General features: G+C 35.4%; 1 protein-coding gene across 1 annotated transcript in view; it reads left to right on the plus strand.

The window, feature by feature from the left end:
- Positions 1–23,030, plus strand: part of ARSK (arylsulfatase family member K) — a 54,942-nt gene extending 31,912 nt beyond the window's left edge. The window contains exons 4-8 of the mRNA XM_024119753.3: positions 3,290–3,572; positions 7,872–8,043; positions 10,100–10,324; positions 18,774–18,998; positions 21,623–23,030. Of these exons, the coding sequence (XP_023975521.1) occupies positions 3,290–3,572; positions 7,872–8,043; positions 10,100–10,324; positions 18,774–18,998; positions 21,623–21,912 (1,195 nt within the window). The 3' untranslated portion in view covers positions 21,913–23,030. The remainder of the gene's footprint in view (positions 1–3,289; positions 3,573–7,871; positions 8,044–10,099; positions 10,325–18,773; positions 18,999–21,622) is intronic.

A 23,030-nucleotide genomic window follows, 5' to 3' on the forward strand; every position in this document is an offset into this window, starting at 1 on the left:
TGGAGACATTGGTTGTTTAGTAGAGAGAATTATAATTTTAAGTTATCTTTCTGTCACAGTAATTGTCATCGACTATGAGGTTGCATATTCACATTCTCTTTCCCTATTTTCCTCATTAGTGTTACTGGCCAGGAGAAATTTGGGCTGGGAAAAGGGACTTTGAGCTGAGAATTGCAGCTCCTGGAGCACCTACTGCTTATCCTGCATACACTTAACAATGGCCCAGGAGGATGGGGTTGCCCCAGGGAGTAGTGAGAGTAGAACAGAGAATCATCATTGATTATAATTATTAATATGTATTGAATATCTAAAAAGTGCTAAATGTTTTTAAGATATAAAGAAGTAAATTGTTATTTTATACTTAGGCACAATGCTTGAACATGGGTCAGCTAACCAAAGTATTACCCTTTTGATCAGCTAGCTTACTCAAGATTCTTGGAATAGCCAGAAAGAGTTAAAAGGGAAAATTATGAGAAGCACCTTTACCTTCAACCATACTCCTGTCTCTGCTGCCCCAGTAATGCCGAAAGCATTTGTCATACTCTACTTCACTACCAGCAGTTATAGGAATCATGCCAAAAGCCCACACACTCAGGAATAGACAGAAGAAGATGCCACTAAGAAAGAAGGGTAAATCACGTGTTATTTAGTGAGAGGGCAAAAGTGAAACTAAGTTTGAAATTAGCCATAATGGTAAGACCAGGCCAAAATTAAGTTGATTTGAGCCTTTTTATCCTTAATTAAGGGAACCAACCTGGGCTAAAAGAATCTCAGAAACAAAGAATTTTTTTAAAAAAGGAAAGGGGCATAACCTTGCCAGAAAGATTAAATGAAATCACACTTACTCATTGCTGTGGCAAAAGATGGTAATCTGGGTTCAATATAGCCATCTTTCAAGGCAAGATATTTCCTTGAGATGTTCTAGACTCACTCATGACTGCACTGTAAGGTCAACTGAGTAGTTTGGTTAGCACAGTCAGAACAATAGTCTATACCTGAGTTAATCCAAAGCCTGGTAAAGGCTCTGATCACCAATTAGGGTTTCTGCACCCAATTCCATTGTGTGGGCTGGTTTCCACACACTACCAACTCTCTGGACACCAACTGGATGCCCTACAATTCAACTGAACTCCACAGGTTAAGGGCTCAGTCCTACAAGACTGCCCTCACTCCCCCACTTCAGACGCAAATCACAAGTCCAGGTTGTCACCTATGATTCTGACCGACCAGCTATAAAATCAGAGGGTCCCATGACCTCTAACTTGGGTTCAATTAATTTGCTAGAGTGGCTCACAGAACTCAGTGAAACATTTCACTTACTAGACTACCAGTTTATTATAAAAGGCAATAACTCAGGAACAGCCAAATGGAAGAGATGCACGGGGAAAGGGCATGATGCTTCCATACCCTCACCTAAGGTGGTGCCACTCTCCCACCCCTCCCCAGTCCGCTCCTTTTCTGGGTTTTATAGAGGCTTCATTACGCAGGCATGATTGATTAAATCATTGACCACTGGTGATTGAACTCAATTTCCATTCCCTCTCCAGCCTCCTCCTTCCCCGGAGATCAGTGGGGTGGGACTAAAAGTTTCAGCCCTCTAATCTCTCCTTTGGTTCTGGCAACCAGCCCAAAAGTAACCTCATTAACATAACAAAAGACACCTTTGTGTCTTTCACTTAGAAAATCCGAGGATTTTAGGAACTCTGGACCAGAATCAGGGAAGACCAAATGTATATTTTTTATTATAAATCACAGTATCACACGGGACAACTAGTTAGGTTGTATTACAAGCTTTCTTGTAATTTTCTTGCTTCCTGCAATAATTTCTTAGCCATATTTTCCCATGTAACACTTCTTTGTTGAAAAGAAAGCACTTTGGTTCCTAAACACCCTGTGTGAATCTCAGTAAGCTATTTCTGCTTATCACAAAATCCTAAAGCTCTACCGCAGGTACTAATGGTGTGATAAACCCCTAGCATCTCACTCCTCTGCAGTAGCTCCGATAATAGCCACATGTAGTTCTCTCATTCAGCAGTGACTTAAGCAAAATTTACATTGTTTGGTAGTATGATAAATTTTACAAAACTTACGATTTTAGGATTTTCTATTTGCTAGATAGAATTAATTAAAATCTGTTAGATGCAATTCTGCTGAGATTCTAGTTTTCATTGTTTTTATCAAAATATATTGAATATCTACTATGAAAAATTATATTTTTATTATGGTTGCTTAAATTTATTTACCTGTCTTCAAAAGGCAGATAAAAGTTCTACTTAGTTCATCTATTAGCCATTAGTCATTTTGTGTGGTTTGAAATTTCCCTTATATGGAGTATTATGTTTTAATATAAAATAGTCTTTATTTTCACGTGGGTCTCTGAATTTTTTAAGCTCTTTTCTTAATTGATAGGGCACTTCAGAGGTGTTTGCCTCAACCAAAACACAAAAACAGGCTTCTTAGAAATGTCCAAGAGTTCTTCCTAAACAATTATGCCAACTAAAAATACTTACATAATATGGGGATATATGTATATGTATAGCTGATTCACTTTGTTATACATCAGAAACTAACACAACATTGTAAAGCAATTATACTCCAATAAAGATGTTAAAAAAATACATACATTCATTGAGAAAAAGTAGTAGTACTACGACATACTTATGAAGCAGTTAGATAAAATATTTAGAGAAATTTAATTGATCAGATCATTTAGCTTTTAAATTACCAGCTAAAGAAACTATATCTAGAAATTTGCATCACCATTAGCTTAGCTTAAATCATAGTCAAAATTGTTCTTATAATGAGAAAAGATATAGCTGGAAACAATGTAAAACCTGAGACTTCAGAAACACGTAAGGTACACATGGGAGGTAAGATTTTTCTAAATATCAAGACAGTGATAGGAGGAAATTATTGTAGCTTTGGTTAGAAATACTCTCTCTCTTATTCTGACAGAAAAAAAGACAAAATGCTAAAAAAATTCAAAAGAAATACTAGGAATTTGAAATATTTATTTTACTAAATACTTTATTACGAGAAAAAAGTAACCTTTGTAAATAATCTTAGTTTTAAAGAACACATAGGTGAATATTTGATTCTTGTTATTTTTTTTCTTGGTTTTTGAATTTGCAATTCTCAGTACCTTAATGAGATCTAGTATAGTCAGTCTTAACATTTACATGACTGAGTCTAAAAATTGTTTTCCATATTGCTCTCTTATATTTATGCTTAGTCAGTTTTTAAAACTTTTTAAATATCTTACAGTATACCTGTCTTTTTGCCCCCTCAGCAATCGTGTGGAAGCCTGGACAAGAGATGTTGTTTTCTTACTCAGACAAGAAGGCCGGCCTATGGTTAACCTTGTCCCTAAAAAGACTAAAGTAAGAGTGATGGAAGGGGACTGGAAGAATACAGATAGAGCAGTAAATTGGTTAAGAAAGGAAGCAATTAATTACACTCAACCATTTGTTCTGTACTTGGGATTAAATTTGCCACACCCATATCCTTCACCATCTTCAGGAGAAAATTTTGGATCTTCAACATTTCACACATCTCTTTATTGGCTTAAAAAAGTAGGTATACTGTGTGGGCTCAGAAGTAAAAGCTAACATTTTATCTGTATATTATTGGTGGTTGCTCACTGTTTCTTTTATTATCATTTTTAAAGAAATATTTGGAAATTGCCTAGTCACATTAAATCAAACTTGACAAATAACTGGTTGACAGAAACTAAAGGGACAGTTTTACAAAAATGTAATGTGTTAAAACTCAGAACCTACTTCTAAGTTGAATACATTTGCATATAATATGTCTATTAAAAAAAAAAACTAAACTAAAAGATATTCTCTTAGGAGTACAGGCAGACCTCACTTTGCATGCTTCAGGAGCGTAAAAATGACTGTGCAAGCTGAAACTGTATAAAGAGATCTTAATAATCAATTGGGAAAATGACCGTTTTTCTAGAACTCTAAAAACATTCGTCAAAACATTAAAAACTCTTCTTTTGGGTTATAAATGTATAGGGAAATGACAAAATAGTAAAACTAATGTTTATTTAATGCACTGTAATTGAAAACACTAGAAACATTAAGAATTAAAGTGTTTTGATTTTTTTGTAAAAAAAAAGAATCAAGAATAGTTTGAACAGTGCTTGCCTTCTCATTGTGTAACTTAAGATACAGAGCAAGCATCTTCTCTATGTCTCAAGAAATTGTCATATTCCTTTCTAAATTTGGATCACCTTCCAACATTTTACCCTTTGCACTTTCAATGTCATAATATATTTCTGAGAGTTCCTGTAATGTGAAGATTTGTGCTAGTGTCACTTCCTCTAGGACATGTTCATCCTTTTCTTCATAACGACCTTCCTCACTTATATCAATGTTTTCACTAAGTTCCTCTGGCTGTATATCTTGAGTGTATCAAATGGTGGCAGTGTCAGCTTTCCCAGGTCAGCTGTTTCTTCTATAACTCCAGTTAACATTTGATTCAGGGACTTCCCTGGCGGTCCAGTGGTCAAGACCTCGCATTCCAATGCAGGGTGTGCGGGTTTGATCCCTGGTCAGGGAGCTAAGATCCCACATGCCTTGCGGCCAAAAAACCAAAACATAAAACAGAAGCAACATAATAACAAATTCAATAAAGACTTTTAAAATGGTCCACATCAAAAAAATCCTTTAAAAAATTTTTGATTCAAATTTTACTTCCAGTGTTATCGCTTTTTATTTCTTAACTGTATGTTCATCTTTGTTGATCAATTTCCTCTTCTGAGTATCCATTTTTATATCACATGGATTTATCACTGGGAGACAAGGAGGTAGCATACCTACACACTTTGCAGTCTGTTTATGTACTAAATAAAAGATGTGCAGTGATCAAACACAGACAAACTTTGAAAGAAGTGACATAATTAATCACTGACTGTGATACACATATGTAATCTACATAGTGATGTATAGACTAAAGAACTAGCAGCATATGAATGTGAAAGTTTGTACTTTATAACTAAACTAAAAGATATTCTCTTAGGAGTACAGGCAGACCTCACTTTGCATGCTTCAGGAGCGTAAAAATGACTGTGCAAGCTGAAACTGTATATAGAGATCTTAATAATCAATTGGGAAAATGACCGTTTTTCTAGAACTCTAAAAACATTCGTCAAAACATTAAAAACTCTTCTTTTGGGTTATAAATGTATAGGGAAATGACAAAATAGTAAAACTAATGTTTATTTAATGCACTGTAATTGAAAACACTAGAAACATTAAGAATTAAAGTGTTTTGATTTTTTTGTAAAAAAAAAGAATCAAGAATAGTTTGAACAGTGCTTGCCTTCTCATTGTGTAACTTAAGATACAGAGCAAGCATCTTCTCTATGTCTCAAGAAATTGTCATATTCCTTTCTAAATTTGGATCACCTTCCAACATTTTACCCTTTGCACTTTCAATGTCATAATATATTTCTGAGAGTTCCTGTAATGTGAAAATTTGTGCTAGTGTCACTTCCTCTAGGACATGTTCATCCTTTTCTTCATAACGACCTTCCTCACTTATATCAATGTTTTCACTAAGTTCCTCTGGCTGTATATCTTGAGTGTATCAAATGGTGGCAGTGTCAGCTTTCCCAGGTCAGCTGTTTCTTCTATAACTCCAGTTAACATTTGATTCAGGGACTTCCCTGGCGGTCCAGTGGTCAAGACCTCGCATTCCAATGCAGGGTGTGCGGGTTTGATCCCTGGTCAGGGAGCTAAGATCCCACATGCCTTGCGGCCAAAAAACCAAAACATAAAACAGAAGCAACATAATAACAAATTCAATAAAGACTTTTAAAATGGTCCACATCAAAAAAATCCTTTAAAAAATTTTTGATTCAAATTTTACTTCCAGTGTTATCGCTTTTTATTTCTTAACTGTATGTTCATCTTTGTTGATCAATTTCCTCTTCTGAGTATCCATTTTTATATCACATGGATTTATCACTGGGAGACAAGGAGGTAGCATACCTACACACTTTGCAGTCTGTTTATGTACTAAATAAAAGATGTGCAGTGATCAAACACAGACAAACTTTGAAAGAAGTGACATAATTAATCACTGACTGTGATACACATATGTAATCTACATAGTGATGTATAGACTAAAGAACTAGCAGCATATGAATGTGAAAGTTTGTACTTTATGCAATAACTCACAGTTAATATTACCTGGGTAATGATGACAAATTTATAATGATAATAGAGCAGTCAGAGTCAGGCATACAAACTGGAGTCGAGCAGCCATTGAGGATCTGGTTTCAGACACGTCTCTGCACCACTGAAAACTTGAACTTTCTTTGAACTGTACCAGGCCCAGGGACACCACCAGCTGTATTCAGAACAACACCTGCCAGCTGCAGCCTTACGGTCTCAAGGTCTCCCCTTGTAACTATGCAAACAATTTCAGACCCCAAACAATCTAAGCATCCTTACTTCTCATCAACTCCAATTATAATTCTTGATAAACAACTCATGTAACTAACTGTGGCCTTGCAGCTTTTTGCCTTTATAAGCCTCTCCTGTTGTGTAGTCCTATGGAACACTGCAAAGTGCTTCCTGAATCCATGTCTCTTGGGCTTCAGTCCTAACAAACCCCATATAAACACATTTTTATTTCAATCAGGTCTCCATTTCTGAAATTTTGGTTAACAGTAATTAAAATCTGAACCCTGTTGTTGGGGAACTGGTGCTATTTAACTAAGCTGTGGTAACTAATATCTGTGCATACCTGAACCATGCAAAGCGAGGACTGCCTGTGTTTTGAAATGTGTCACCTTAAATCAAATTTAAGTTACTTTAAAACCTCTATCCAGAAACACTATGTAGTGCACCCTGTGTTACAGGAAACAATGTCGAAGTTTTAGATACTTCATGTCTTCTTAAAAAGTTCCTTATTTACAAAACAAGTAGAGTCACAGATATAGAAAACAAACTTATGGTTACCAGGGGGTAAGTGGGGGAGGGATAAATTGGGAGGTTGGGATTGACATATACACACTACTGTATATAAAATAGATAACTAATAAGGACCTACTGTATAGCATAGGGAAGTCTATTCAATACTCTGTAATGGCCTATATGGAAAAAGAATCTAAAAAAGAGTGTATATATATATATGTATAACTGATTCACTTTGCTGTACAACAGAAACTAACAACATTGTAAATCAACTATACTCCAGTAAAAATTTTAAAATATAAATAAATTAAATTAAAAGTTCCAACTGGCTCTATCTTAAAAAACTTGTCAGGAGTCAGTACTAGCCTAATGAAATGAGTCGAATAATTTAAGTAGATATTTGAGTTTATTAAAGCTACATGACTAGAAGATATGTATGACTTAAGTCTAGTCTTAATGGTTTTCACCAAAACTGTAAGCATTTATATGTATTAAAAAGTTGTATTTGTTCTTAACAAACGTTTGGCTATCTCACTAGATATTGGCATTTTTACTAGTGAACTACTGGGAAAAAGGAGTCTAGATTCTTAGGTTATTGATTCTGAAGTTTTGAATTGATCGCACAACTATATTAAAGTGCTTAGACACTTACGGATTAGAATACTGTCTAATATACCTCGTGCTTTTCATTGACATATATAATCTTTAAAATAATTTCACAACTGTCTTACTATAGATACAGATATTGATATATACCTTTTGTTGTTACTGGGAATACTAACAATCTGTTCCTAATTTATGTTTTTGATTTACTATTTTGTTTACATAATTCACAACCATGCTTTTCTACTAGCCTAAGTAATTAAACTTTGTCTAGTTTACCATATATTCTTGTTGGAAGGGAGGAATATTATGACTTTGTTTTTCTCCCCTTTTTAGGTGTCCTATGATGCCATCAAAATCCCAAAGTGGTCACCTCTGTCAGAAATGCACCCTATAGATTATTACTCTTCTTATACCAAAAACTGCACTGGGAAGTTTACAGAAAAAGAAATTAAGGATATTAGAGCATTTTATTACGCTATGTGTGCTGAGACAGATGCTATGCTTGGTAGGTGGTATAATTAAAAAGCAATCACATGAGGAAAAAGTATAATATTTTTCCAACAAACTGTGATTATGCTGGTTGGTGACTTGTATGAACATCCTCAGAAAATTTTTTGCAACAGTTGCTGAGATACTTCAGACTTAGAATTATAAGATTCCTGACACATATAAAAATTGGATAATTTGCATTATTAATAGTAGAATAAAAGTCTTTTCTATCTTATTTATTCATAAATTAACAGATACTTAGATTTGTTCATATATATATATGTATAAGGTCATAGAAAACTATCATCTGTTGGAAACAAAACGTTTTGCTCGATTTAATCTGGAATCAGTATTCAGCCAAACACAGTTAATTATAAGGCAACTTGGGTTCTAGGAGATGAAACAGATGAGATGTAGAACCTTGTGACTTCTCCCAGACATGTAATAAGTGTAAAACAAATCCATTCTCCACAGGCCGTTTAGAGCAAGGCTTAACTAAAGCTGAAATCAGTTTCCCCATGTACATTGATCCAGAATTATATTGAATTAGGGAGTTAGGATTGTGAAAGGTAAAGGTCTAGGGGGTAGCTGAAGGTGCTGAACTTGCTCAAGAATTAGACAATGGGAAGCTGTGGGAAAGTTTTAAGCTGGGGTGGGACATGATCAGATATTTTAGAAAGATAGCCACCAGAGTGGTACAAGGGATATTATGAAGGGGAAAGAGGAGTGGAGGCAAGAAAACTAATTAGGAAGCAATTACAGTTGTCCAGCTGAAAGACCCTGATGCCCTGATGGTCTGAACTCCGTAAATAACTCCTGAGCTGTGGCTCTCAAATCTGACTGGACCTCAGAATCACCTGTGGGTTTTGTGGGTTTTTTTTCTTTTTTTTTTAATAATACAGACTCCTGTAGGCCAGATTCAGAAACTGCCAAAGTAGAGATGATGCTTTACTGTGTTCTCTTAATTGCAATGAGGAGGAAGTTTCACGTCACTTAGAGAGAGGGAGTGGTCAGAGAAATTTTACTGCCCAAGAATATGCCAAATCATATTCATATACCATCTGTACTGCTTCCAGCTCTTTTTCAAAGGTAGGATTTCCATAACACTCAGCCAACTTTATGGACATGATCTGGTGACTGGGAATTTGAGAGAAAGGGTAGCAAGAGGAGGAGTTCTGACCCCTTTTATCACCTCCCGCTGGGCAGGAATTGTGGGTCAATCGTGATAGCAGTCCTTTCATGAGACATGCACAGTGCTGACATCCAGGCTTGTCTTTCCTTTCTCATTTGAGTCACTGGGGGTAATGTTTTCCCCCATTGTCTGATAGAAACATAGAAAGCAAGCCAGCATGATCTCCAAATAAGAAACTTATCCTATGGGCATTGTATTTTCTCCTTCCTCTCTCTAGTGCATCCACTGAGAAGCAGGCACATGAACTCTGGCATAAGTTACTTAAGAACAGTAGATAGGGCTTCCCTGGTAGCTCGGTGGTTAAGAATCCGCCTGCCAATGCAGGGGACACAGTTTGAGCCCTGATCCAGGAAGATCCCACATGCCGTGGGGGAAGACCCCACATGCCGTGGGGCAACTAAGCCCGGGCGCCACAGCTACTGAGCCTGCATGCCTAGAGCCAGTGCTCCGCAAGAAGAGAAGCCTCCTCTTAGAGGGTAGAGTTATTATGAACTTATTGTGATAGAATAAAACATGAGCTAAAAGCTAATTAAGATTTACCTTGATTTATATTACAGGTGAAATTATTTTGGCTCTTCACCAGTTAGATCTTCTTCAGAAAAGTATTGTCAAAGCCTCCACGATAAGAAGCCTGCGCACCGCAACAAAGAGTAGCCCCCTCTTGCTGCAACTAGAGAAAGCCCACACACAGCAACAAAGACCCAACGCAGCCTAAATAAATACATAAATTTATTTTTTTTAAAAAAGTACAGTAGATAACATTCAGATGTTAAGAAGCATCCTGACAAACTCTTAGAGGGTAGAGTTGTTATGAACTTATTGTGATAGAATAAAACATGAGCTAAAAGCTAATTAAGATTTACCTTGATTTATATTACAGGTGAAATTATTTTGGCTCTTCACCAGTTAGATCTTCTTCAGAAAAGTATTGTCATATACACCTCAGACCACGGAGAGCTGGCCATGGAACATCGTCAGTTTTATAAAATGAGTATGTACGAAGCTAGCGCCCATGTCCCACTTTTGATCATGGGACCGGGAATTAAGACCAACCTACAAGTATCAAATGTGGTTTCTCTTGTGGATATTTACCCTACTATGCTTGGTAAGTAATGCAATTCTGTAAATACTTATTTGTAATAATGCTGGAAAATGAATAAGCAAAATAGTCAGAGGCCCTGCTGACTTGTTCATAAACCTTGACCAGCTCATTTAACTGTGAGTCAAATCCATATTTGAAAAATGAGGATAATATTTCTCAGGTTCCTTTGGCCTTCACTTACTCTAGTCATTTTTCCTTCAAAAGATTCACAACCAGGATATGACAATAAAGTAAGCCACATATGATATTCAGGTCTATAACTTTATAGATATGATTTGTGTATCATTTGATTCTCTACCACCACCTACCTAAAATGTAAGCATTTCCCTTCTGGATTATTCCATCCACTTTGAAACTACTAATTTTTTACAATGTTACAAATGTCCCTTAATGTTGATGCTATCAACATATTTCTCCCCAGAATATTTAGATTGTTCCGTACTATTTATTTTACTAGCTTCTCATGTCTATTAGCATAACCATAGGTCTAGAACAGCAACATTTGGATATGGGTAGTTAGCAGTTTTTGTTAAAGATACAAGAATAAAGCCATCATAAATTCAGAAGTTATATAGAACTGTTTCTATCTAATTTAGAAGAGTACTTTAAATTCAGTAACATTTAAATTCAATAACATCTAAATACTCTGTTTTAAGGCACCATAAATTGCAAAAAGTACCATCAATTTATAAATAGATTTTGGTGAAAGAAAAAGCTAACACAGCATAAGACATATGTGTTTAATATGTATATATCAAAATGGGAAACAAACATGTATCTGGAAATTAAAGAAATAAGAAAGTTCTTTTTCTCTCCTTTTTTCTGCTACAAAGTCTTTCCCTTCATTTAACTAAAGACTATTACAGGGTCTTAAATTTCTTTACAGTTAATTTAAATCAGTGCCTGGAATTCCCCGGCGGTCCAGTGGTTAGGACTTCGAGCTCTCACTGCCAAGGACCTAGGTTCAATCCCCGGTTGGGGAACTAAGATCCCACAAGCTGCGCGGCCAAAAAAAATATCAGTGCCCTCCTTTTGTCTTTTATTTCACATCTCTTGTATATTTGAGCACACTTCTTTGTTGTTCTTTTGCCTGATGTATATTTTTAATCTCTTCAGTTTCTTACTCATCATTTGCTGGTTCCCCTTTGTCCCAAAGCAATTATCACACAGCCATGTCTCTGCCACTTTCTGGCTCTTTCAATTTCCAGGCAATCCCTATTACTTTTCCTCATTCTGGTTTGTTTGTCTTTTTTCTTTTTTTTTTTAAAGTTTTTATTTTACATTGGAGTATAGTTGTTTAACAATGTTGTGTTAGTTTCTGGTGTACAACAAAGTGATTCAGTTATACATATACATGTATCTATTCTTTTTCAAATTCTTTCCCCATTTAGGTTATTATAGAATATTGAGCAGAGTTCCCTGTGCTATATAGTAAGTCCTTGTTGGTTATCCATTTTAAATACAGCAGTGTATACGTGTTGATCCCAAACTCCCTAACTATTCCTCCCCTCACCTCATTTCTGCTTCTATAAGAAATGTATGTGCAATTGTGTATATTTTAAGTGTCTCTCTTATTATCATCTTTGTAGCTTTATCAGTATATGCTTCTTTTACGGTGGCATTTCTTTACAGTTTCCTCCCTTAGTTTTTCCTCATATAGAACTTCCCCTACCCCATTTCCAAATTTGTGTAACTTTTTATCCTTGTTCTGCTTTCTTGAGGTACACTGATCAGAACTGCAAAAGATTATTAAAGGTTGGGATGATCTCAGTTTTCCGTCAATATATTTCATAGTAATATTTGGCATTTTGTTTGTCTTTTTGACTCTAGCAGCTAAATAGTCCAGTATCTGTCTGCAGCGAGTTCTAGTCTATATTCCTAGTTTTGTCACTTTATATGTTAGTTGATTAATATGCACTGTTTAAATCATTTTTCTTTGAATATTGTTTTATATTTGCCTATAATGCAAATTATCTTCTCTACAGTCTTGATACACCATTATCATTACTTGCCATTTCATACATCATAAAAGTTAAAAGTCATCTGCAAACTGGAAGATTTCACAATGTATATATCTTGACAGATTATATAAGAAAATACTAAATAAAGTTGTTTGGAATGAGGGAATTTTCATTTATCCACATGGAGGGACACCTGCCTGTCCCTGCCTAGTTTATGCTACTTGACAATTAGCACTTCTTTAGCCAAACAAAGCATTCCCAGAAACCCCTTTGCATTCTTTCCCCACTCTTCTGGAAATTATGTAGGTTCTCTGAAACTGTAGATTTTTTTCCTATAATTTGTCAATTATTACAATTTTTTTAAAACTCATAGTTCTACGTAGATTTTTTTGTTTTTTTTTTAATGTTTGTCTGATGTTTGGTAATAGAGTCCTTCTGAGTCACATTTCCCAGTAGAACATGTTTTATTAACAGCATTTTGATCATGTGTTGATTAGACCTGCCCAACTAAAATAAGTAAAGCCAAAAATCAGTGTCTCTCCAGTTCTAAACTGGAAATTAACATTTCAAGGCTTAATGTGTTTCATAACGAACATTTTTATTATGAAAAGGGAAAAGTTACATTTATATGATTGGCGGAGGAGAGTAAAGAGAATATCTATGCATGGATCTTTATATAAAACACTGAAACATCCTATTAACCAGATGTTAACCAGAGATAAGGTAGAAAGAGAATGATGCAAGGGGGATTCAACAGGAACCTTATGCTGGAGCCAGGAAACAGCACTGTAACATTATTTATCTAAAATTAACCTTTTATAAGTGATAAAGTGTTAATATTAATAGAACTCTCACAAATCTATAAGAGAAAGAGACATACCCTATTAACAAATTGACCAAAATATATAAATAAGCAATTCACAGCAGAAGACACACAAATGGCCAAGATATTTTCAGAGCTTCAAACTCAGTAGTCAGAAAAATATTAAAATAAGAAGATACCATTTTTCTTTCACACATAGAGTTTGCAAAGATTTTTAAACAGCAGAAAAGCTTATATTGGAAATAGGCCTTCTCATAATCTGCTGCTGGGAGTATAAATTGGCACAGATTTCCTGGAGGCAAATGTGGCATTACATTCCAAATTACTTAGAAATATGCATACATTTTGACCTAGAAAATTCCAATTTTCGAAATTAACCTATAGATATACAAAAAGATTTATCTCCATGGATATTATTGTATTATGATGTTATATTAAAGAATTAGAAACAGTATGAATATCTAGTAGTAATGAACTGGGTAAAAAATAGTCAATTTTGTTTTAAAAAGTGAAATGATACATGGAAATGGCTCCCACGTATTATTGAAAAGAAAAATGTAGGCTCTAAAACCGTATAAAATTTTTTTGTTTTGGTTTGGTTTGTTGTTTACTGAGATAAGGTATCTATCTAATTTATTGTCCAGATCAGCACATTTTTTAGAGTAAAAGGATACTATTAACAATTACACCAGGGACTTCCCTGGTGGCTCAGGGGTTAAGAATCCACCTGCCAATGCAGGGGACACGGGTTCGAGCCCTGGTCCGGGAAGATCCCATATGCCGTGGAGCAACTAAGCCCTCGAGCCACAACTACTGAGCCCGTGTGCCACAACTACTGAAGCCCGTGTGTCTAGAGCCTGTGCTCCGCAGCAAGAGAAGCCACCACGATGAGAAGCATGCTCACTGCAACGAAGAGTAGTCCCCGCTCGCCACAACAAAAATAAATAAATAAATAAATAAACCTAAACAAACAAAAAAACTCCCAGATATTTCTTTAAAAAAAAAAAAAACAATTACTCCAGGATTAGCATAAACTGAGTCTATTGCCTTGTTGAACAGCCTTACCAATCAATAAGGCAAAGATCATTCTGATGGTCTATATTTAATCTGATGTTTAATTCAACTTTGTAAAATGAAATTACTTAGTGCTAGAAGGGTTTAAAGCTATCAACACTTTTAGTAGTGATTAATAACTCTAAAATTTGACCTGTGGGACAGTGTATTCTATTTTTCCTAAGCTTAATAAATAGATTTTGATAAAGTATCTATGAAGGACTTCTTATTCTATGATTCTTCTAACCAACTAGGAGCTTAAAATAGATATAAAATATAATGTATTCTTAGAATTCCAAAGGTCGTTTCTTTATTACCTTAGCCACAGCTCTATTGTTTTGTATGAATCCAATTTATACACAAGAGTATGGGATTAAATTTCTCAGATCAAAGCCTCAAGCCAGACTTCCTCTTCCCTTCCATTCTATGGACCTTAGAAATGTATAAAAGATGGTGATTCAAAAAACCTTAAATAGAAAGATATTAAATAGAAAAAACCAACTGGGATTCCTGTTTTAATAAACCTACCTTACTATAAAGAGCTTGTTGAAATTTAAGATGGTACAATGCATTTATTAAAAGGTCTGGATCTACAAATCGTTTTTAAAGGTATTTTAGAAGAGTGATGATTTTCTATAAAATGATATTTTATGATAAAGTAGGAAGAGTATTCTTAGTCTATGTATCTTTGTAGGGCCTATCACATTATCATTTTCTAGTACTGGCAGAAGAGTGCCATTTTATGAATAGGAATTCTTTATACTATTAAACTTGATATCATTATTGCATAGATTATTCTTTAAAAATTGCTCCCCAACCTGTGATAAACCATAATGGGAAAGAATATGAAAAAGAATGTGTGTGTGTATATATATATTATATATATATATATATGAATCACTTTGCCGTACAGCAGAAATTAGCACAACGCTATAAATCAACTATACTTCAATAAAATAAATTTTAAAAAAATTACTCCCCAAAATATTTTCTTCTCTAATAATCTAGTATCAACATCCTTTAGCTCAGTTAGAAATAAAGGTAATCTCATTTTTAAATTAAAATTGTTTGGACTTTCTCTTTTAAACTTATTTTCAGGTGAATTTTTTTCATTTAATAGTTGGCCTTTTTTGTAAAACACCTAACTTCTTTTCACATAAAGGATAAATCCAGAATTTTTTTGCATTGTGAAAATGTAATTGTATAAAAATGCAGTTGTGTTTAAAAGAATGCTTCATTGCTAGTGATTTAAATTGCAAAACCCTCCTTATCACAGGATCTTAGTGGAGGGTTGGGAGGGTCATTCTACATAGACTATTTTGTTTTTATTGGCTGAAAAATATTGTGAAGTTGAATAACTACAGTAAAGCAAGACTTGTGGAGCAGTATTGAAGAGTCCAGACATCCTGGAGTCAAGACTGCCTAAATTCAAATCCCTCCTTCAGTATTTACCAAGTGTATACCCTTGGGCCAGTAACTTAACATCTCTGGTCTTCAGTTTTCTTATCAATAAAATAGAAATAATAGTGGCTATTCCATAGCTTAGAACAATGACTGGAACATGGTAAACAATTAAATGTTAGATATTATTATCATTAATATTTTTTATTCTTCTTAGGTACGCCCTAAAAAATGTACATAGCTTACATCATTGCCATACCAGGCTAATCCCTTATCTACCCATACACTCGGGAAGAAATATAAGCTTATCTTTCTTCAGGAGACCATCACAAATATCCAGGTCTGCATTTTTACCCATTTGATTACTGTTTTAAATTTAAGTCACTTCATTAAGAATCATGCAGTTACTACTAATATTTGCTTCTGCTGCCAAGAATGATGAAACTTGCTTAACATGGAATTCGAACGATAGATTTTCCAGAAGAAAAAAACATGAAAAATGGTTTTAAACAAAGATCAAAGAGCTTTCTGAAAAGCAGTTTAAGCTGAAGTGCTTTTAAGGAAATAATTGATAAACATATGAAAAATGAATACACAGTTTCCCAAAGCACAGAAAATTTAATAAATATTAAATACATATTTATTAAATACTGTGGATATTTGACAAGGATTTTATTCTTCAACATCAATTTACAAAGGTATATTATTCTACTGATCCTAGACAGGAAACAAGTCACTTACCACTTGCCTGAACTCCTGCAGAAGCTTCCTAATTCTTTCCTTCTGCCTGTACTCACTTTTAGTCAATTCACCATACAGTAGTTACTGTCAAACCATGTCACGATTCTGCTCAAAATCACTTAGAGTAAAATCGAGAATCTCTGATTGGGCCTGGGAGTCCAACATGATCTCCTCCCCTTTCCAACACATCTTGTAGAATTCTACCTCTCACTTACTCTGCTCCAGCCATGCTGGACTCCTTTGTGCTTGGGGAATGGAATGAAGCAGCTTCCTGCCTCAGGGTGTTTACAGTTGCTATTCCCTGGGAGAATGCCCTTCCTCCCCATGTCCAGATAACTACTGAGCTCATTTCTCAGGTCTCTGTTTATGTCACCTCATCAGAGAGCCCTTTCTCAGGTCTCTGTTTATGTCACCTCATCAGAGAGGCCTTCCCTGACCACACTATATAACACAGCACATAAACACATACCTGCCATCGTTCTCTAGTCCCCTGATCCTGCTTTATTTTTCTTCACTGCACTTATCACCATCTGACATATTTGTCTGTCTCCCCACATTAGAAGGTAAGCTCCAAGAGTCTGAGAGAGCTTATCTGCTTCGTTCACTGTTGTTGCCCTACACCTGGAACAGCACCTAGTTTGTTAGATGCTGGGGTTTTTTTGTTTTTTTTTTTTTTTGAGTAAAAAAAATTAATACTTAAATGGACTCATCCTAGTTTAATACTGACTTCTCATATAAACACAGTAGAATTATTTAAATTTTCTTAGTCTAACGAGCTTCTTTAGGAAAATTAGTCTAAGAACAGATCTGAAATAAGGTATTTCTAAGTATTAAAGGTGATTAAACTGCTGAATACAGGAACTTCCCAGTCATGGGTATCTGCCAGTTGGTCCCTGCTTCCCAGCCATCTTCAAAGCCCTCTTCTCTCCCTTCCTCTGCCTCGCAGTGGTGCCCCCTGACGGCTGACACACAGACCAGCCTGACCCAGCCTATTCCCTGGCTACTTTCTCTCCTTACAGTAAGTAGCCTACTGTCCTGTAGCTCAGTTAGTTTCGTCTTGGGCCATCTTTTTCTCTCGTGCACATCCTCTTTAACATCTTTGCTCCTTCTTCTTCTTTTGTTTTTAACCAGTTATCTCTGAAATACTTCTCTTTCTTTCTTTCCTTCCTTCACTTGTTCTTTCACTCTTTCTCAAAAAAGTCCCTGATGATGATTGGTTGGCAGAAGATTAGTACTTGTAATATGCCCCTTCCAAGGAAATGGAAGATACAAATTTTTTAATTAAGTTATATGTAAAACAAGTACCTTCAGAAGATTTATAGAGGTCTTTGTCTACTTCCTTATTCTCTTTTAATTCACTTGTTTGTCCTCAAATATGTACAGTCAAGTTAAATTAATTTTCTTATTCAATTTTCATTTCTAGCATTGCAGATATATTACATTCTATTTTTCATTGGAAATATTTAATTATTTCTAAATTAATGTTTCTAAAAACATGGAACATTGAAACCAGAAAAGCTGCAGGGGAGGCAACTACAGATTCCTTTTGGAACTATCGCAAGGACCCAGCCATAATTAACGGTAATTTTTTTTCACGGCTTGCGGGATCTTAGTTCCCTGACCAGGGATTGAACTGGGCCCATGGCAGTGAAAGCAGAGTCCTAACCACTGGACCACCAGGGAATTCCCAATGATAATTTTTCTACAGGAAAAAGATAGTTTGAGTTCCAAACAAATATCTTAAAAGCAATTTTTAAAAATACAACCTTTTTTTGAAGTTAAACATTTCTCATGCTATTGTTTTCTATGTCTATATTTGATAAGGAAAAAATAGATTATTTTTCTCTAAATCAGTATAATCCAGGATTTCCCAACGTATGTTCTGCAAAATACTAGTTCCTCAAGATGCTACTTCGGCATAAAAAGATGTTCTGTCATCAAATAACTTTGGTACAGATGGCGTACTACATACCACCCTTGAATGTTTATGATACACATCAGCAATAAGTTTATTTAATTTTAACCACTGTTTGCAAACATATGTAACTACTAGACTCCTTTCTCGTATAGGTCTTGTTAATACCCTGTGGGACCAATTTGAAAAACACCTGTGATCATTCCATCATTTGGAAATAAAGTACTTATGATATTAACTAATATTTGTTGAGGGTTTCCTATGTGTCAGACACTGTTCTCAGAATTTTACATAAATTTTCATATTTAAACCTAAAATAAACCTATGAAATACAGGCATTATTATTATTCCCCTTTTACAGATGACGAAACTGAGGTTCAGAATGGTTAATAACATGCCCAAGGTCACAAGTCTAGTGGAGTAATAAGCATTTGGATCTAGGCAGTCTGTTTACAAAAATCCATATACAGCCTCTAGTCTCTGCGACCTTTAATGATGTCATTTATGAATGTTCAACTAATGAAAGAATGAGTTATTTTAAAATACTGTGTTATTTAGATATTGCTGGAATTCCTCTGCCTCAGAACCTGAGTGGATACTCTCTGCTGCCATTATCATCAGAAATGTTTAAGAATGAACAAAAATTCAAAAACCTACATCCACCCTGGATTCTGAGTGAATTCCATGGATGCAATGTAAACGCTTCCACCTACATGCTTCGAACTAACCAATGGAAGTATATAGCCTACTCTGATGGTGCTTCAGTATTGCCTCAACTCTTTGGTAAATTTGTTGATATATTTTTTAAGTATAGATTATGTGTAATGAGTTGACCTACACAGCATTTGCTCAAGGGAGCCAGTAATCATCTAAATAAATATCTGCAGTTTCTCATGCTAGGCCAGTTTACAAAAGGTTGCCCTTGTGAGGAGCAGCTTCTTTGCAAATCAGCATCTGAATTCCAAAGCAAGTGCCCTACGGCTTTTGATCTGGGTCTCAAGATTGCCACCATTGTTTTCTCTGATCAAGGTGTCTTCTAATACTCATGGTTATCTTTCCCAATCAGTAGTCAACACCCTCTTATTGTACCTTGGATTCAGTTGTTCTGGAAAATTAACTGCTCTCTTATGGAGCCTGACATTCTACATTTATTATTTAATGTTCACCCCATCCCTACAAGATGGTACTATCATCTTTATTTTATAGAGAAGACTAGAGTTCAGAGACTAGCGTTCAGATACCTGCGCAAGGTCTCACAGCTCAGAAGTGGCAGAACTGAGATTTCAACCCAGGTTTGACTCCAAAATCCATGCTCCTTCCACCCTACAAAAGCCTGCTAGATTCACTACTCTGAATTTGGTTTTAAGCAGCATTATTAGATTTATGGTTTTACTTATCCTTTTGCACATAAAATATGTGCTAAAGCTATTTTTAATATTCCTTTCTCCCTAAGTTTTTTTCCCAGTTACAAATGTCAAAATTTTTAACTCAAGATAATTCTTTAGAGGCCAAACTGATTGACCCTCCCTTAACTCTAAAAGGAGGAGATTCCTGGCTTCAAAACAAGTCCTTAAGTTTTCATTCTGCTGAGTAATGGGCATCTCTTGTTCATTCATTGGTTATGTTCTACAAAAAGGAGGTGTGACTGTCAAAGAATCAGTGGGGGAGCCTGCCTTTCTTGTATTCTCTGGGGTTTATTCACTGACTTTCCTTTCCCAAAGAGGTACCATCTGAAATCACCTAGCAAAACCATAAATGTTTTCAGGATCTTCTGGCTAATGCACTCAATTAGGCCTGTAGGGGTTTTTCCCTCACTGTGAATTGTTCATTTACTGTCTTAAGTAGCTTGTCATAAGATCTTTGATTTGCCATTTTTCCAATTAGACTGGCATCCTAATTATATCCTCTGTCTTCCTACATTGTGGGTAAAAGGGGTGTTTATGTTATCTGAAATATTTATCATTTTCATGATGATAGTGATTGAGAGTTTTTATTTCCATGGCTATTTGTTCAAATAGACACAATCAATGAATGTAATTTTCAAAAATTCAAGCATAGGATGCTAACGTATATTTAAAAACAAACAAAAAAGAAAAACTAGGAGTAAGTGAAGTTGCAAGAACTTGACTCCACTATATAAAAAATTCTTACAGCTGTAACATCTGGGGCTGTTGAAATGGGACAGTATAAGCACTACTATATATATATATATATATATATATATATATATATATATATATATACATACATATATATACACATTTTTTTTGCATGTCAAAGTAAGCAAGATCACAAATAGGAAGAGTTGTGGCTAAGCCATCTAAGAATAGATAAGAAAAAAAAGGGATAGCAGGATGATGGTAGAAGGAAGATAATTTGGACATACATTTAGAGAGGTGTTTAACTTTTGGTATATTATTTTTCCACTTACACTGTCCTTTAGCTTACTATACTAAGAAGAACTGAGAATAAAAATAAATTTTAATACGTTATTCATCACAGAGTAATGACATTCTAAAAGATGTTTTTTAAGCAGATAATTGTAACAGAGCAGGACCCCATGGGGCCTTCCTGGGACAGGCCTTCCCCCATATCCTCTGCTTTAGCTCCTCTCTGAAGTACTTAAATAATAGTATTTGATGCACATTTCCTGAGTTGTTTTACAGATGTGAAAACCCCCCACCAAATGGAAGATGTTATAACTACTTGATGACCATGAGCACATAGCCCCAGGCCTCCTGGAGCCTAAGGACTGATAAAGTTAACCCCTGTGACACCACCCTGTTCCCTCATCAGCCAATCAGAGAATTGTGCATGATTCGATCACGTACCCTGCGAGCCCCCCCCCTCAACCTGGCTTTTAAAAATGCTTGGCTTTTAAAAAAAACACTTCGGGGAGCTCAGGGGGTTTTAGGGCATGAGCCACCCAGAAGACCTTTCTCTGCTCCAAACTGCGACATTTCAGTGTGTTTAGCCCCACTGTGCATCAGGCACACGAACTTGCATCCCAGGAAGGCCCCATAGGGTCCTGCTCGGTTACAACTCCCCCCTTTTCTTTGATACTCCTCAATCTTGAGAAGAACAAGTTTTGAACAAGAAAAGGACTAAAGATTCAATAAGGAGGTTAATCATAAACTTGACAGAGGTACCCACAGGGTCCTGCTCGGTTACATAACTATTTTGAGAGGTATTCAATTTTTTTTTTTCCTTTCAGATCTTTCCTCAGATCCAGATGAACTAACAAATATTGCTACAAAATTTCCAGAAGTTACTTCTTCTTTGGATCAGAAGCTTCGTTCCATTATAAACTACCCTAAGGTTTCTGCTTCTGTCCACCAATACAATAAAGAGCAGTTTCGGTTATATAACTATTTTGAGAGGTATTCAATTTTTTTTTTTCCTTTCAGATCTTTCCTCAGATCCAGATGAACTAACAAATATTGCTACAAAATTTCCAGAAGTTACTTCTTCTTTGGATCAGAAGCTTCGTTCCATTATAAACTACCCTAAGGTTTCTGCTTCTGTCCACCAATACAATAAAGAGCAGTTTATCAAGTGGAAACAAAGTATAGGGCAAAACTATTCAAATGTCATAGCAAATCTTAGGTGGCATCAGGACTGGCTGAAAGAACCAAGGAAGTATGAAAATGCCATTGATCAGTGGCTTAAAATCCACTCTGATCCAGGAAATATTTGAACAAAAATAAGAAAATAATGTTCTAGAGCTATATAGAAATATGTTAAAAGATCATGATTAATTATGCATTTCAAACATGAGTTTTAATAATTACTGATTTTCAGTTAAAGAATGTACTCTTCTAAAATATCAATCATTATAGAATTACATATTTTCAAACTCATTACTATCAAGACCTTATTCTTATAAACTAATGACAACCAAAATATTAAAAGGGTAGAATCAAATACTATAATATAAAGTTGTGTTCCTCTGAATATTATGGAATATAAAATATTTTAACAATTTTTATTACTTATGACCCATAAAATAGTTATTTTTGAGTATTTGATGGTGCCTGATGAGTTATTTTTATTTGATGGGATATAGATCATTTGGATGTATTTGATGGGAGTATTTGGAGTATTTAATGGTACACAGACTATGGATATGGTGGAAATTATTATTTTTTAAAACAGGTAATACATGCCCAAGGTACAAGCTTCAAAAACATACTAAACGGTTAACAGTGAGCATGAAGTCTCTCTCCTTTCCCAGTCCCCCAGCCACCCAGTACCCCTTCCTGGTGGCAACTACTGTAACCACCTGTGTATCCTCTGAGAGACAGATAGGCTTCTACAAACTTTATATTCTTCCCCAGCACCCGCCCCAACACACACACACAAATGGTAGCATACTATAAAAAATGTTCTACAGCTTGCTCTCTTTTTTTCCATTTAACAAAGACACCTAGGACTTCCCCGGTGGCCCAATGGTTAAGACTCCGCGCTTCCACTGTGGCGGGCACGGATCCCTGGTCCAGGAACTAAGATCCCCACATGCCGTGCGGCACAGCCAAATAAATAAATAAATAATTTTTAAAATGAAAAAAAACAAAAACACCTAGAAGTGAAATTACTGGGGCAAGACTATATCTAGCAAAATTATTCTAGATACCACCAAATTACCCCTAAAGAAGTTATACCAATTTATACTCTTACCAGCAATGCATGGCCTCACACTTGTTGCCAACTGGGTAGATAAAAATACTTTATTATTGTTTTTCTTCTTTTTCTTACTATGAGTAAGGTAGATCATATTTTCATATATTTAATAGTCACTGGAATTTCCTTTACATG

This window comes from Physeter macrocephalus, chromosome 8, assembly GCF_002837175.3.
Source record: "Physeter macrocephalus isolate SW-GA chromosome 8, ASM283717v5, whole genome shotgun sequence".
Taxonomy (NCBI): domain Eukaryota; kingdom Metazoa; phylum Chordata; class Mammalia; order Artiodactyla; family Physeteridae; genus Physeter; species Physeter macrocephalus.